The sequence below is a fragment of the Heterodontus francisci genome, chromosome 10 (assembly GCF_036365525.1).
Source record: "Heterodontus francisci isolate sHetFra1 chromosome 10, sHetFra1.hap1, whole genome shotgun sequence".
Classification (NCBI taxonomy): domain Eukaryota; kingdom Metazoa; phylum Chordata; class Chondrichthyes; order Heterodontiformes; family Heterodontidae; genus Heterodontus; species Heterodontus francisci.
This window is the reverse complement of record NC_090380.1, coordinates 53,499,141-53,515,568: the sequence shown is the minus strand read 5'-3', so window position 1 is coordinate 53,515,568 and position 16,428 is coordinate 53,499,141. Positions and strand designations below refer to the sequence as shown.

General features: G+C 41.7%; 1 protein-coding gene across 1 annotated transcript in view; it reads left to right on the top strand.

Moving 5' to 3' along the window:
• Positions 1-4,311: 4,311 nt before the first annotated feature.
• The window catches only part of eif2s3 (eukaryotic translation initiation factor 2, subunit 3 gamma), a 35,534-nt gene continuing 23,417 nt past the window's right edge, over positions 4,312-16,428 (top strand). The window contains exons 1-4 of the mRNA XM_068040580.1: positions 4,312-4,456; positions 9,209-9,272; positions 13,986-14,113; positions 14,751-14,872. Coding sequence (XP_067896681.1) covers positions 4,388-4,456; positions 9,209-9,272; positions 13,986-14,113; positions 14,751-14,872 — 383 coding nt within the window. The 5' untranslated portion in view covers positions 4,312-4,387. The remainder of the gene's footprint in view (positions 4,457-9,208; positions 9,273-13,985; positions 14,114-14,750; positions 14,873-16,428) is intronic.

The window sequence follows — 16,428 nt, the reverse complement described above, 5'->3', positions numbered from 1 at the left end:
GATCAAGGAACAAATGCCAAAGACATTGGTTAGCATGAAAATCAGGCAGCCTACTTCGATCATCCTGTCACCAATTATACCTGCAGGCTTTGGCACACCTACCTGGCAGTAGCCACAGAGAACTGCCTCCACACGCTTTGGAACAGCACAGGGCATTTGCAGACCGATGCTACTTGTTGGCTGCAGCCAACTTTATCACAGGAACAACACAGTCAAGTGCAAGGAAAGGTCATTGCTTCCTTCAATGGTTATGCCTCAGCCTTCTTCCAGTGCAGTATAGGAATTATCTGCTGTATCAGGTAACTTTCTATCCAAGAATGTATCACACAGTTGTCCAGAAGGACCTGTCCTTTCCTACTGAATAGCAACAGCAACATAACATGGCTGCCTGAATTCACATCATTGATGTATTTCACAAAATGCAGGGGCCAGGAATGGCATCCTGCAATCTCTGGTAAGTGTCAGTAACTGAGCATGCTTCTTGCAGCCATGGTGTTTTTGCAGGATTTGCTGTGTGAAACACCTTTAGGATTTTAGTGCGACAGCAGTTCCAAATGAAATTTGTATCTTTTACATGTGCTGCTGTACATAGGAACATACGGATTAGGAACAGGAGTAGGCTATGCATGCTAAGCTTTCAAAGAGCAGTATGGTTGCATGACAGCTTTTGAGGGGTAAGTAGTAAGCGTAATATTTTCTGAGGACACATTTGTAACAGATACTGTTGTAGCATTACCTTTATACCCTGCCTTCTTCCATGTGTACAGCCATATCCCCTGGTGTTGCAAAGAGCAATCACTTTTTAACTACCTATCAGGTAGTTGGGATAACTCTTCTTTGGAGACGGTGCCAACAAGTGCAAACCTGCTTTGCTTCACAGTGTGCTTTAAGATATCATTCTGCTGTAAGGTCTATTATGTGGTTCTAACAAGGTATCAGCAATATAAATTAGTCAATGTTCCCATGATACTTTCCAGCCTGCTCATGTGAGACTGGTACCAATGAACTGCAATGCCCTGTGTCACACAGATCACTAGAGAAAAATGGCATTTTTGTATATTTCAGGATTATTTTCCCTTCTTCTTCTTTGGCCTCCTTATCTCGAGAGACAATGGATACGCGCCTGGAGGTGTCAGTGGTTTGTGAAGCTGCGCCTGGAGTGGCTATAAAGGCCAATTCTAGAGTGACAGGCTCTTCCACAGGTGCTGCAGAGAAATTTGTTTGTCGGGGCTGTTGCACAGTTGGCTCTCCCCTTGCGTCTCTGTCTTTTTTCCTGCCAACTACTAAGACTCTTCGACTCGCCACATTTTAGCCCCGTCTTTATGGCTGCCCGCCAGCTCTGGCGAACGCTGGCAACTGACTCCCACGACTTGTGATCAATGTCACAGGATTTCATGTCGCGTTTGCAGACGTTTTTAAAGCGGAGACATGGACGGCCAGTGGGTCTGATACCAGTGGCGAGCTCGCTGTACAATGTGTCTTTGGGGAGCCTGCCATCTTCCATGCGGCTCACATGGCCAAGCCATCTCAAGCGCCGCTGACTCAGTAGTGTGTACAAACTGGGGATGTTGGCCGCCTCGACGACTTCTGTGTTGGAGATACGGTCCTGCCACCTGATGCTAAGTATTCTCCGGAGGCAGCGAAGATGGAATGAATTGAGACGTCGCTCTTGGCTGACATACGTTGTCCAGGTCTCGCTGCCATACGGCAAGGTACTGAGGACACAGGCCTGATACACTCGGACTTTTGTGTTCCGTGTCAGTGCGCCATTTTCCCTCACTCTCTTGGCCAGTCTGGACATAGCAGTGGAAGCCTTTCCCATGCGCTTGTTGATTTCTGCATCTAGAGACAGGTTACTGGTGATAGTTGAGCCTAGGTAGGTGAACTCTTGAACCACTTCCAGAGCGTGGTCGCCAATATTGATGGATGGAGTATTTCTGACGTCCTGCCCCATGATGTTCATTTTCTTGAGGCTGATAGTTAGACCAAGTTCATTGCAGGCAGCCGTAAACCTGTCGATGAGACTCTGCAGGCACTCTTCAGTGTGAGATGTTAAAGCAGCATCGTCAGCAAAGAGGAGTTCCCTGATGAGGACTTTCCATACTTTGGACTTCGCTCTTAGATGGGCAAGGTTAAACAACCTGCCCCCTGATCTTGTGTGGAGGAAAATTCCTTCTTCAGAGGACTTGAACGCATGTGAAAGCAGCAGGGAGAAGAAAATCCCAAAAAGTGTGGGTGCGAGAACACAGCCCTGTTTCACGCCACTCAGGATAGGAAAGGGCTCTGATGAGGAGCCACCATGTTGAATTGTGCCTTTCATATTGTCATGGAATGAGGTGATGATACTTAGTAGCTTTGGTGGGCATCCAATCTTTTCTAGTAATCTGAAGAGACCACGTCTGCTGACGAGGTCAAAGGCTTTGGTGAGATCAATGAAAGCAATGTAGAGGGGCATCTGTTGTTCACGGCATTTCTCCTGTATCTGACGAAGGGAGAACAGCATGTCAACGGTTGATCTCTCTGCACGAAAGCCACACTGTGCCTCAGGGAGGACGCGCTCGGCCAGCTTCTGGAGCCTGTTCAGAGCGACTCGAGCAAAGACTTTCCCCACTATGCTGAGCAGGGAGATTCCACGCTAGTTGTTGCAGTCACCGCGGTCACCTTTGTTTTTATAGAGGGTGATGATATTGGCATCGCGCATGTCCTGGGGTACTGCTCCCTCGTCCCAGCACAGGCATAGCAGTTCATGTAGTGCTGAGAGTATAGCAGGCTTGGCACTCTTGATTATTTCAGGGGTAATGCTGTCCTTCCCAGGGGCTTTTCCGCTGGCTAGAGATGATGGAATATATTCCCTATATGATGGAATATTAGCAATAACTGCAGCTGAAGTTCATGGCCCACTGCACTTCCATTAATATCTACTTTTTTTTCATGTGTCATACAGTAAGTCATTAAGTTTCAGTTTTCACAGAAAAACAAACTGAATTGTGGAATGTGATCCCAAAACACTAATAAAAATCCTAAAATCCAATTTAATAAAAAGGAATTTAATTAATTCAGGTGCTTTGAAGCAGTGGCCTCAGTCATTGGTCTTTATACAAAGCTGTTTTCTCAGTTGATTATTCCATTGTCAGCTTTTTTGAAGCTTTTTATCAGCTTTTCTGAGTTTATAGGTTGGGATTTTATGTTACCTGGTTTCCATTTGTTTCCCTTGTAAGATGCTTTCAAATGTTCTTTTATGCAAGGATTCTTTTGCAAATGCAAATTGTTACGCAGAATATATTGACATTAACGACGACAGTCAGAATATCATTGACTAATGAGACTGATTTTTGCTAGGAATGAATGTCCACAGGGTAAACAGATATACCAGGTTGGGTATCTTGATTTTTCCTGCAAGACTTGCACAGGTTGCTATGCTTTTCTATCTTGAGCAAGTTGTTCCCCCTTATGAACATCTACTTTGTACTGTTTGAGTTGCTTTTAAGCAGCCATTTCTGACATCATGAAATCGCTTCCCAGCCTGAAGCATGTGATCAACAATCATTATGATAGGTGGAGTGTAATTCTTGCTGAGGACTGGCTGGAAGAGCCCCACTGTCTTGTCAAATTGCAGGCAAGCTGTTACAGGATGGTTCTTGTTTTTTAGCATATAATCCTGGGGGTGGGTCATCATCAAATAGGAGTTCATGAACAAGTTCTTCCAGCAGCTTTGGTTTAGAGTCTTCTAAAGTTGAAGAGCTGCCCATCACTACTGAATTTGATCTTGACTTTGGTTTTGAGATTACTGAAAGCCACGAGAAGCATAATAGCAAACGAAACAGTGAAAAGTGATGGTGAAAAGTAACATCCTCGCTTGATACCGTTTATAATGGGGAAGGAGTTGAAACTGGCCCCAGCTTCCATCACTATAGGCATCATGCCATTTTGGAATTGTTAGACCATTTCAATGGATTTGTCAAACTCCCACCCAAACTTGGAGAGGATTCTGTAATTTTCCAGAGATCTTTTCTCCTAACAATGTGGAACGCCTTTGTTAGCTCAACAAAATGTTGGAGCTGTTTGCATCATATTTGCTTTCTGAACCCACAATGACTGGTAGGATTTTTACAGCAATGTAGAGTAAAGATGTTATTGAACAATTTCCAATGCAGCAATCCCGTTTTGCACTTCTGTTGCTTCTGGAATAATAGTTTACATCATGTTAATGCTTTAAATATTTGTCATTGGTGTGAAGAAATTGCAGTTGTTGTCCTGCAGAGGGCACTACGGCTGGCGCTGGTGCCTCCTCTTCCGGAAGGTCATCTTGTGGTGGCGGGTGGTGTTGTTGGCGCTGAAGGGTTGCATCATTCTGTGAGCGGTGGTTAATGGTGGGGCCGGTATTACGATGACGGGAGACGAGTCCGGTGTCACCGTGGGGCAGCCTCAACTGGCGAGACAGGATCTGAACGCCCTGGTCAGTGCCGGCTGGGGGAAGGATGGTTTCACTGAACACATGAGCCGCCGGCCGTACTTCCAAGTGTGGAGCCACACACGGGCCCAGGGCCTCGGTTAGCGGTTGGAGCCGGGGTTGTGGTGGGGCCGGACGCGGGGGAGCAGGTTGTGGCTCTGCTCAGGGCGAGGACAGTCGCATCCTTTCTCTCTGCGGTTTAGTGCCGTTGAGCTGGCCAGGCCGGCGTGGCCTATATCCCGGTTACTGTTTCACTCTCGTCTTGTTCCCGAACATTAATTTGCTGCATTCCTGAAGGCAATTTTTACTTTCTTCCCCACCCCTGGCTGTTGGTCATTTGTGAACCAAGACCCAGTTTTCTAATTGTTCCGTGCGGGGAACAGTCTTTCCCAGAGCTGCAGTACACAGACAGTGACCATGTGCTGCTCGCAAGTTCTCTAGCTTTTTAAATGGTACAATTTTAAAAGGGGTGCGGGAGCAGAGAGACCTGGGGTATATATACACAGGTCTTTGAAGGTGGCAGGGAAATTGGAGAAGGCTGCTAAAGCATACGGGGCCCTTGACTTTATTAATAGAGGCGTAGATTAGAAAAGCAAGGAAGTTATGCTAAACTCTTCTAAAACACCGGTTAGATCTCAGCTGGAGTGTTGTGTTCAGTTCTGGGCACCATATTTTCAGACGGATGTCAAAGCTTTGGAGAGGGTGCAGAGGAGAGTTATTAGAACGGCACCAGGGACTTTTTATATGGAGAGACTGGAGAAGCTGGGGTGGTTCTCCTTAGAGCACAGAAGGTCGAGAAGATTTGATATGTTTAAAGTCATGAATGGTTTTGAGTAATCAGGAAAAACTGTTTCCAGTAGCAGAAGATTTGGTAACCAGAGGGCACAGATTATAAGGTGATTGGCAAAAAAGCCAGAGGTGGCATTAAAGTTTCTTTGCACAGCAAATTATGATCTGGGATGCATTACCTGATAGGGTGGTAGAAGCAGTTTGACAGCAACCTTCAAATGGGAATTGGATAAATATTTGAAGGGGGTGGAATGCAGGGCTATAGGGAAAGAGCAGTGGAGTGGACTAATTGCATTGTTCTACCAAAAAGATGGCACAGGCACAATGGGCCAAATGGCCTCCTATGCTGTATCATTCTATCAGTTGTACATTTGTTCTAGTGTTGTCTGATCCGATATTGAACCAGTAAGACAATTGACATGCAGTGAATTTTGAACGTTCAGTAAATACTGCTGGCATTTAATTGCTTTCACAGTGTAGACAAGAGGACAACATTTATGGGAACTATAGTTGCGAGGTATTGAAGTAGTTTCTCAGTTTCAGATGTTGCTTCCAAACTCACTGAGGGAATGTTACTTCACAGTTATTGTTAATGTCAACCAGAGTGTGGTGATTGACGTAGATTAATCAGTTAAATTTTTGCTAGATGGAGATATTGAGAGAGTGCAAAAGACAGGTAAATGGGTATCATCCACGAACAACTTTCGTTCATATGGCAGCTTTAACAGAAAGTCCTTTACAGAGAGGAGAGAGGAAATAGATTAATCACAAGCTTGCTGAAACAGAAAATGTTGCAATTTTAAGTGTATTCTTTCATCAGAATTGGAAGATCTTACAGATGAACAACTTATAAAAAGGAACCGAGTGAAGAAAAGGGGGAGGAAGAAACAAGGACACAAACAAATAGCAGAAGGAAGAAACAAGTACACAACTAAGTAGTATAACGAGCTGTAAAGTGATTAGGAGAACAAGAGTTGGTTAGTTGACAAGTCATAATCGTGTCAGGCAAAAGGAAGCATGCTAAGAAAAATAATACACGAGACCCAGAGAATGCATAATAGCAGGCATGTTCATGTGATTGTGATTTGCCCATTACATGCAGTGTTTGATAGAAACTGGTTTTGTTTTTATTTTGGAATCCAGGAAATTACCGTTTAGTTGATTTGTTCTGTTTTTCTTGTTTTGTCCTTTGCTGCTCGTCGTTATCTGCTGCTGCTCTTCTGGGAATTGAATTGTGCTACATTTTGTAGGCATGATCAAGAATTCCCATCTAGAGTGTGCACGTGCTGTTATAACAAAAATGTTATTGCTCATCAGCCACGGCTCCCTGAACTGCTATCTGAATGAACCTCCTTAATGCTAGACCTGAGACCTGACCAAAGACCCGAGCACTTCAGCCTCAATCTCACCCCAGCTGCGGTGATCTGAAAATTGGAGGGGCAGGGAGCAGAACCCGTTGATCATTTAAACAACTCAAACACCCAGTCAGGACGCTTAACTACTTCTGTTGGGATTATTGCGTGGGAAGTGTTGCTTTTGTTAAATATAAATATATTTTAAAACACAGGCATGGTATATATGGAGCAGCCATATAAATACTATGGCTACATGAGCAGGTCAGAGGCTGGTAATCCTTCGACGAGTAACTCACCTCCTGGCACCCCAAAGCCTGTCCACCATCTACAAGGCACAAGTCAGGAGTGTGATGGAATACTCTCCACTTGCCTGGATGGGTGCAGCTCCAACAATACTGAAGAAGCTTGATGCCATCCAGGACAAAGCAGCCTGCTTGATTGGCACCCCATCTACAAACATTCACTCCCTCCACCACTGATGCAAAGTGACAGCACTGTGTACCATCTACACAATGCAAAGCACCAAAGCTCCTTAGACTGCACCTTCCAAATCCATGACCTCTACCACCTAGAAGGACAAGGGCAGCAGATGCATGGGAACACCTGCAGGTTTCCCTCCAAACCCCCCACAATCCTGACTTGGAACTATATCGCCATTCCTTCACTGTTGCTGAGTCAAAATCCTGGAACTCCCTTTCTAACAGCACTGTGGGTATACCTACACACCAAGGACTGCAGCTGTTCAAGAAGGCAGCTCATCATCTTCTCAAGGTCAGTTAGGGATGTGCAATAAATGCTGGCCTAGCGAGCAACGCCCGTATTCCATGAGTGAATTTTTAAAAAATATCAGTTTGTCATGTGCACTTCACTGCACAGTATCACAGGATGATTTTGGAAACTGATTTGACTCAGTTTATTTCTCAAAATAAACGGAGCACTCAAAATGTTATAACAGGCAACTTTCAAATTAATGTTAGTGGCCAATGGTTATCACTTTTTGGCTGATATACGCTACTGTCCATTTGAAGCCTGGTCATTTTAAATGGTGGAGACTGCAGTTGAAGCAGGTTTGAGAGGGAGAACATGAAAACCTGACAAAAATGGGGCAGGTTGCAGGAGTCTCTTGGTAGAAATGGGCAGGGCAGCACCATGGTTGCAGACCACACCGCCAATAGGGGATTCCCATCCTAAGTACCAAGCCTCTTCCTCCGCTATTTCGGAAGGTCTAAAGTAAGTATTGAGGCCAGATGGCTGCAAAGTAGCCAGCTTGCTAATGCACTGAAGTCTCTTTCTATGTTTAGCAGATAGTTTGGGGGGGGTAATTGTTTGCAAAATTGGAAGACCCACAGGAAAGTCTCTCCACCACTGCCAGCTGTCTAGGGTTGGTTTGTAGACATTTTGAATACTATAGTGAAACTCACAATTGTCGGTTCATGAGCCTGCCAAGTGATCAAATGCCGCCTTTGAGGTTGCACTCTATTATGAAATCTGTTACACCCATAGAGCTCAGCAAGCCTCTGGAGGCAGTGCACAAAAAATCTAAGGGAGAGTGATACGCGAAGGTCACTGTCAAGATTCCAGATTAAAATTCAACTTTTGACTATGCTTTTGACTGTCTGTCTCACTGGGAGGTGAGACAAGTAGAGTTGAGGAATTACTATCCAATAGATAAAGACAACAACAACTCAGGATTTATATTATATATTGCCTTTAAAGTAGAAATCCCTTCCATGGCATTTCAGAGATGTGTAATTGGACAAAAATGGATGTGAGTCAAAGATATTAGACATGACCAAAAGCTTGGTAAAAGAAGTGGGTAATAATGAGAGGGAGGCAGAGAGATTTAGGGAGGAAATTCCAGACTGCAGGCCCTAGCTGTTTGGAGGCACAGCCACCAATGTTGGGTGAATAGAGTGAAGAATGCACAAGACCAGGGTTGGAAGAATATGGAGGTCTCGGCGATTTATAGAATTGGAGTAGGTTACAGAGATCGTTTCATGGCTAATACGGATTCTTGCTTGTTGTAAATGTAACGTGCATGTTCGGTCAAATTATGAATTGAATTTATAATCCACTGATCATCTGTATTTAGCTGCTGTTCTAAATAAATGGAAACATTGGTGAATTGCGTAAAAAAAACTGACATACATAGAGGATGAAGAGAGAGCAAGTTTGGAAGGATCAAAGATAGTAGGAAAGGAGCCAGCTGCAAATTGCTTGGTGTTTAGCAAGGAAGAATAAGTCAGGAATATCACCAAACTTGATAACAGCAATATGAGAACTGTAGGCTGTAAAGTTGGAATCCCAAATTAAGATTTCAATTTTGTCCAGGTTTTGTCTGAGGAAGAGGAAGAGGGGAGGAAATATGCAATCCCTATGTATTTTACTCATGTTGACTGATGGAGCGGGATTGATATTTTCTGAGAATTGGGCTCCTCATCAAGAGGGATTCAATGAGAATAGAGATTAAGAAATGTTGTGCAAGTAACTTTTTTGCCATGTTTAATGCTGATGCCCAACATTTATCCATTCAAAATATCTGAATAATTTGCAATCCTAGCAAAAGTTTTAATTGTATAATGTTTAATGGTTTGTGATTACTTCTGTTTTACAGGATGTTAGCAAGTTAACAGCTCTTTCTCCTGAAGTTATTAGCAGGCAAGCTACTATCAATATAGGTGAGTAATTAAATCCTTTTGGCTCATTCTCCGTTACATGAATGTTCATTTTCTATAGGAGGTAGATGCCTGTTTTGGACATAATCTGTTGGAGTCATAGATTTTTAAAAAGAACGTCTGTTAATTGGCATAAAATGTAGCTTTATAAATTCAAATATGGCAATTTTTTAAAAGTTCTGTCTAGTCACAAGTCTTGTAAAAAAAAAACTTTTACAGGTCAAGGATTTGTGCTAAAAAAATATTATGTTGCATATATTTATGTTGGGAAGTTGTACCTGGAAAGTTTCAAAAGGCATGTTTATTACTTTCTCCTGTATTAATTATATAGTTGGTATGAATATTTCCATTTTCCACACGTGTTTGTGCCCTCTAATTCTGATGGTCAGTTTGTGAAGGTTGTGCTGTAAATCTGCACCAAATCTCATTTCAGCCAACTGAATTTAATCCTTTCAGTCTGCAACATTTGAACGCAGAACCTGATGCTGCCACCCAATCCCATTTGACAATTTCATAATTTTATTTTATCTGTTATAAAAAACTTAAGTCTTATCACTGCTTTTGTTTTGGTTATTTGGTTTAGGATTTTCTTTAAGGTGTTATCTGTTCATCTATAAATTGCATTTAATTGCAGGAGTCAACCTGAAATGATGAATATTATAACTCTAAATGTTTTCCCAGAGGAAAGCTGCTTCACTTTGTATCGTGCTCCACCTGAATTATGCTGGGACCAGAGTCCTGGTGAATCGCATAACTAGGGCTGTAGATAGGGCATTAAACTAAATAGTGGGGGGGGAGGGTTCAGTTGCATGGAAAAACAGGAAGTTAAAGGAGAAGGTAGGAGTGCAGGTTAGTGGTGAGGCTGATTGTTACCAGAAAATAAAAGGAAGGGGCAGTACGTGTGAACATCATATTGCACCAAGGAATCGTACAAGAGTAGGGAAATTTAATAATAGAACAAACCTAAAGGCTTTGTATCTGCACGAAGCATTCGGAATAAAATAAATGAGTTAACAGCGCAAATAGAGACAAATGGGTATGATTTAGTGGCGCTTACTGAGACGTGGTTGCAGGACAACCAGGTTTGGGAATTGAATATCCAAGGATACTCAGTATTTCGCAAGGATAGACAGGAAGGAAAAGGAGGTGGTGTAGCTTTGTTAGTGAAGGAAGAGATCATTGCTGTTGTGAGAAACGATTTAGACACTGGAGATCAAGGTGTAGAATCAGTCTGGGTAGAAATACGAAATAGCAAGGGAAAGAATTCACTGGGGGGAGTAATCTATAGGTCCCCAAACAGTAGTTCCGCAGTGGGGCACAGTATAAACCAGGAAATTCTGGAGGCTCATAAGAAAGGTACGGCAGTAATCATGGGTGATTTTAATATGCATATAGACTGGATTAGTCAAATTGGCAAGGGTAACCTCGAGGGAGAGTTCATTGAATGTATTAGAGATTGTTTTTTGGAGCAATATGTTGTGGAACCAACCAGGGAGCAGGCTATTCTAGATTTGGTGTTGTGTAATGAGGTGGGATTAATAAATGATATCATTGTAAAGGATCCTCTAGGGAAGAGTGATCATCGCATGCTAGAATTTCAAATTCAGTTTGAGGGCGAGAAGCTGGAGTCCCACATGAGCGTTCTGACGTTAAACAAAGGTAATTATATAGGCATGAGGACAGGTTTGACCCTAGTGGACTGGGCAAGAAGACTATAAGGTAGGACAGATTTGACCCTAGTGGCAGATGTTTAAGGAGATATTCAATTTATCCCAACTAAAATATACTCCAGAGAGGAAGAAAGATTCTAGGAGGGGAAAAAAATCTGTGGCTAAGCAAGGAAGTTAAGGATAACATAAAGACAAAAACTAAGGCGTACCATATTGCAAAGGCCAGTGGTAGGCTGGAAGATTGGGAAACTTTTAAAGATCGACAAAGGGTTACTAAAAAGCTACTAAAAAGAGCAACGGTAAATTATGAAAGAAAGCTAGCGCAAAATATAAAAACGGATAGCAAAAGCTTCTATAAGTATATAAAAGGGAAGAGAATAGCTAAAGTGAATGCTGGTCTGCTGGAGGATGAGACTGGGGAGTTAATAAAAGGGAACACAGGAATGGCAGAGACACTAAATCAGTATTTTGCTTCAGTTTTCACGATGGAGGGCACTAGTACCATCCCAATAGTAACAGGTAATGCAGAGGTTATAGAAAGGGAGGAACTTAGAACAATCATCACTAGGGAAAAAGTACTGAGCAAACTATTGGAGTTGAAGGCAGATAAGTCCCCAGAGCCTGATGGCCTACATCCTAGGATCTTAAAGGAAGTGGCAGTGGAGATAGTTAATCCATTGGTTATAATATTCCAAAATTCTCTGGATATGGGAGAGGTTCCAGTGGATTGGAAAAAAGCTAATGCCCTTATTCGAAAAGGGAGGGAGGCAGAAAGTAGGAAACTATAGACCAGTTAGTTTAACATCTGTCATTGGAAAATTGTTAGAATCCATTATTAAGGAAGTAATAACATTTAGAAAGTCAAAACACAGTCCATCAGAGTCAGCATGTTTATGAAGGGTAAATCGTGTTTGACTAATTTGCTAGAGTTCTTTGAAGCTGTAACAAGCAAAGTGGATAATGGGAATCCTGTAGATGTAGTTTATCTGGACTTCCAGAAGGCATTTGATAAGGTGCCGCACAAAAGGTTAGTACACAAGGTAAGTTCACATGGGGTTAGGGGCAATTTATTGGCTTTGATAGAGGATTGGCTAACAAACAGAAAACAGAGAGTCGGGATAAATGGGTCTTTTTCTGGTTGGCAAGATGTAACTAGTGGGATGCAACAGGGTTCGATCCTCGGGGCCCCAACTATTTACATTCTATATTAATGACTTGGATGCAGGGATAGAAGGTACTATAGCCACATTTGCAGATGACCCTAAAATAGGTGGGACAGTAAGTTGCAATAAAGAAATAAATCTACAAATGGATATGAATAGATTAGATAAATGGGCCAAAATTTGGCAGATGGACTTAACATGGATAAGTGAGAGGTTATCCATTTTGGTCGGAAGAATAGAAAGGGAAATTATTATCTAAACGGAGAGAAACTTCAGAGTGCTTCGGTGCAGAGGGATCTGGGTGTCCTCGTGCATGAATCGCAGAAAACTAGTTTGCAGGTACAGCAGGTGATAAGGAAGGCAAATTGAATTTTGGCATTTATTGCTAAAGGAATAGAGTATAAAAGTAGGGAAGTGTTGCTGCAACTGTACAAGGCATTGATGAGACCACGCCTGGAGTATTGCGTACAGTTTTGGTCCCCTATTTGAGAAAGGATGTAGTAGCATTGGAGGCAGTTCAAAGGAGGTTCACAAGATTGATTCCAGAGATGGGGGGGCTTGTCTTATGAAGAGAGATTGAGCAGTTTAGGCCTTTACTCTCTGGAGTTTAGAAGAATGAGGGGAGATCTAATTGAGGTATATAAGATGATTAAGGGGATAGACAAAGTAGACATAGAGAGGATGTTTCCTCTTGTAGGGGAATCTAGAACGAGAGGTCGTAGTTTTAGGCTAAGGGATAGCAGATTTAAAACAGAGATGAGGAGAAATTACTTCTCTCAAAGGGTCATGAATCTGTGGAATTCACTACACCAGAGTGCGGTGGATGCCGGGACATTGGGTAAATTTAAGGAGGTGATAGACAGATTTTTAATTAGAAATGGGTTGAAGGGTTTATGGAGAACGGGCAGGAAAGTGGAGTTGAGGCCAAGATGAGATCAGCCATGATCGTGTTGAATGACGGAGCAGGCTCGAGGGGCTGAATTGCCTACTCCTAGTTCTTATGTCTTAGCACCATTTGTAATTGAGGACTGCAAACATCTATTCAGTTGTATACAGCTTTAATATCTTCAAAGTTGCTGCAAGAAACATAATTGAAGTTGGCTAAGAAGTTGGTAATTTTAATCAATGCAGTTTCTAATTGGGTGGAGAAGCCCAAGGTGTTACAATTCTACGATATTAGAGTTCTGGAGTGAGTAAGTCAAAGGTGGGTGGGTGGGAAAATATGTTTCAAAAACATGCAAGACCATAAATATTGTGAATATTTGTAGCATATGAACTGGAAAATGCGTTAATAGTAGCAAGTGTCTGGATAATATGCCAGTGGTGCAACAGGATGTTTTTTTTTTTAGATAACACCAGCATGAAGATGCAACGTTTAGCTGTTTTGCAGTAAGAAAATACTGGATGTCAGGTTGCTTTTCACTCATTGTTGCAGTGCATGATTCTATGCCCAATTCATAAGGCAACCTCTATTGTACTACAAATGGACAGAATGATGTAGGTTACCCTGCTCCAACCCCTCATTTCCCCCTTCTTCCCCCCCCCCCCCCCCAAAAAAAAATCATGATCAAGAACTCCTCACATGAAGGTCTGAAAGTGTGTTTTTTTAAATTGTGGCATCTGAAATACGTTAACTTGAAGTTATAAAGAACTTTTAAATTAAAAAAAAATCCATGGTACTTTACAAATAGCATAAGGAAATGGGCACAGTAAATAGAAGGGAAGATATTCATTACTGGATTGCATGTTTGGCTGCTCAGTTAATCAAAATGAATAATGTAGAATTTATTGTTTGGACCAAGGTTAAGTTCTGATTTTGTGATAAGTTGTTTACATAAATCATGCAGTAGCTTAACCTGTGTTCCAACTAACCTTTTCATTAGGCACAATTGGTCACGTAGCCCATGGAAAGTCCACTGTAGTTAAAGCTATTTCTGGTGTTCAGACTGTCCGATTTAAAAATGAACTGGAAAGAAATATCACTATCAAGCTTGGATATGCCAATGCAAAGGTAAAAACATCAATAGAAATGGAGTGCCGTACATAATATTCCTGCCTTTGTAGTTCATGTTCAGTTAAATGTCTTTGTATTTGATTTAAATTGTGATCATTTTTGTTTTTTTGTGCTGTACCTCAATGGAACGTGGTCAGATTGTTGTACGTATTTTGGTATTTCCTGAAGTCCTTCATTTTAAATCATTGATGAACTGCTTAAAAATAACCAATATTCTTCATTTGCAGTGGTTCTGCGTTTGTGAAATTTTTAATTGCCTGAGTAAATAATGATTATACTGTCTCATGAAAAGACTACAACAGACCTTTGAGGATGACAGTCTGGGTGACTTGAAGCCTGGACGTCATCTGTGGTAATTAGTTAATATCAGCCATTTTGCTGAATGTCTGGGACTCCCTCACCCTTGTAATTCAAAGTACAAATATTTGATGGAACAAATATAATAAGCTATAATCTTAAAATTGTTTAATTTTGTTAAAGAAAGCCAGCTCTTTGTGAATGAGGCCAATATACTGGCATTTATACAGTATATGGCTTTATTTTATTTTGGACAAGAAATCCAGTGGTTACTCTTTAATTGTCTTTTATAAAACTTGAAACTTTTTCTGTACTTATTTAGTTGTACTTTTTTTAGGTTTACAAACTTGATGACCCCAGTTGTCCCAGGCCAGACTGTTATAGGTCGTGTGGTAGTAGCACACCAGATGAGTTCCCTTCAGATATTCCTGGGATCAAAGGAAATTTCAAGCTAGTCAGGTTGGTGCAATCCAGATACAAGTCATTGTAAGCATAAGATTTAGCTCCTGCATACTAACGAGAATTATTTTGGAGGCATTATTAAATCTTCCTTTACTGCGGTTTGCACTGACTACATCTGGTAACATTTTCTTACGTTGCAGCAGTTTTTGCTGGTTAATGCAGCTCTCTGAGCCAAATCATACCAGCCTCTGCTTTGCTCAGACAGTGTGCTTTTCCAGTATGCTTTTCGAATTTTCTGATAACATTATATTGCTAGTGTGCAACGTTAACTGAGTATAAACAATTTGATTGCACCTTAAGGTATTTGATTAAATTGACATTGAAATTTTTACGGATATCAATTATGTGTTTGTTTTTATTTAGAGATACAGCACTGAAACAGGCCCTTCGGCCCACTGAGTCTGTGCCGACCAACAACCACCCATTTATACTAATCCTACATTAACCCCATGTTCCCTACCACATCCCCACCATTCTCCTACCTATACTAGGGGCAATTTACAATGGCCAAGTTACCTATCAACCTGCAAGTCTTTGGCTGTGGGAGGAAACCGGAGCACCCGGTGGAAACCCACGCAGTCACAGGGAGAACTTGCAAACTCCACACAGGCAGTACCCAGAACTGAACCCGGGTTGCTGGAGCTGTGAGGCTGCGGTGCTAACCACTGCGCCGCCCACAGTTTAGTGACTAGATCTCAAACATAAGCAAGTATCCTCTTCCCATTTAACGGCCCTTTTTTTTTAGAAAAACTTTATGAAGTTGGCAAAGATTATCTTTTATTATCTGTACAAAATCTGCTTTCCTATTAACTGCAAATGTCCAATTAGATCTGTGGCATTACAAATGGTTTTCTCTTCTCAGGTACTGACTCCTCCCTTTAATAACAGCTGTCATTAGCTCCTCAGAAAAAATCACCATCGACCCCTCTGGCCTTGCAAAGTACCACCAATCTCCTTTCCAAAGGCCATGAACTTGTCACCCTGAAAATCAGTGCCTATCTTTGAGACCATAATCGGGGACAAAGTTTATTGGAATTTAGAAAAGTATGGGCACATAAAAGAAAGTCAGTAAAGATTTATTAAAGGCAAATCATGTTTGATTAATAAAGTTCTTTGAAATACCATAGAGGGTTCATGGGAAGTAGTGTGGTTGATCTAGTGTATATGAGCTTTCAAAAGGCCTTTTACAAAGTACCACATAATAGACTTGTTACCAAAATTAAAATCTATGGCATCATGGATGCAAAATTGGTTAAGGGACAGAAAGCAAAAGTATTGGTGAATGGTTGTTTTTCAAACTGGAGATATACAGTGGTGGTCCCCTAGGGCTGGTTTTGAGACTACTGCTCTTTGACTAGATATTGATGATCTCAAAGTTTGCAGGTGATACAAAACTCAAATGTAGTGAAACAAACAATGATGTAGATAGTTAAAAAAACAGAAGGAGGACAAATTGGAGAAATGGGCAGACACATGATGGATGAAATTTAGTGCAGAAAAGTGTGAAATGATATATTTTGGTGGGAAGCGTGAGAGGCAATATTAACCAATTG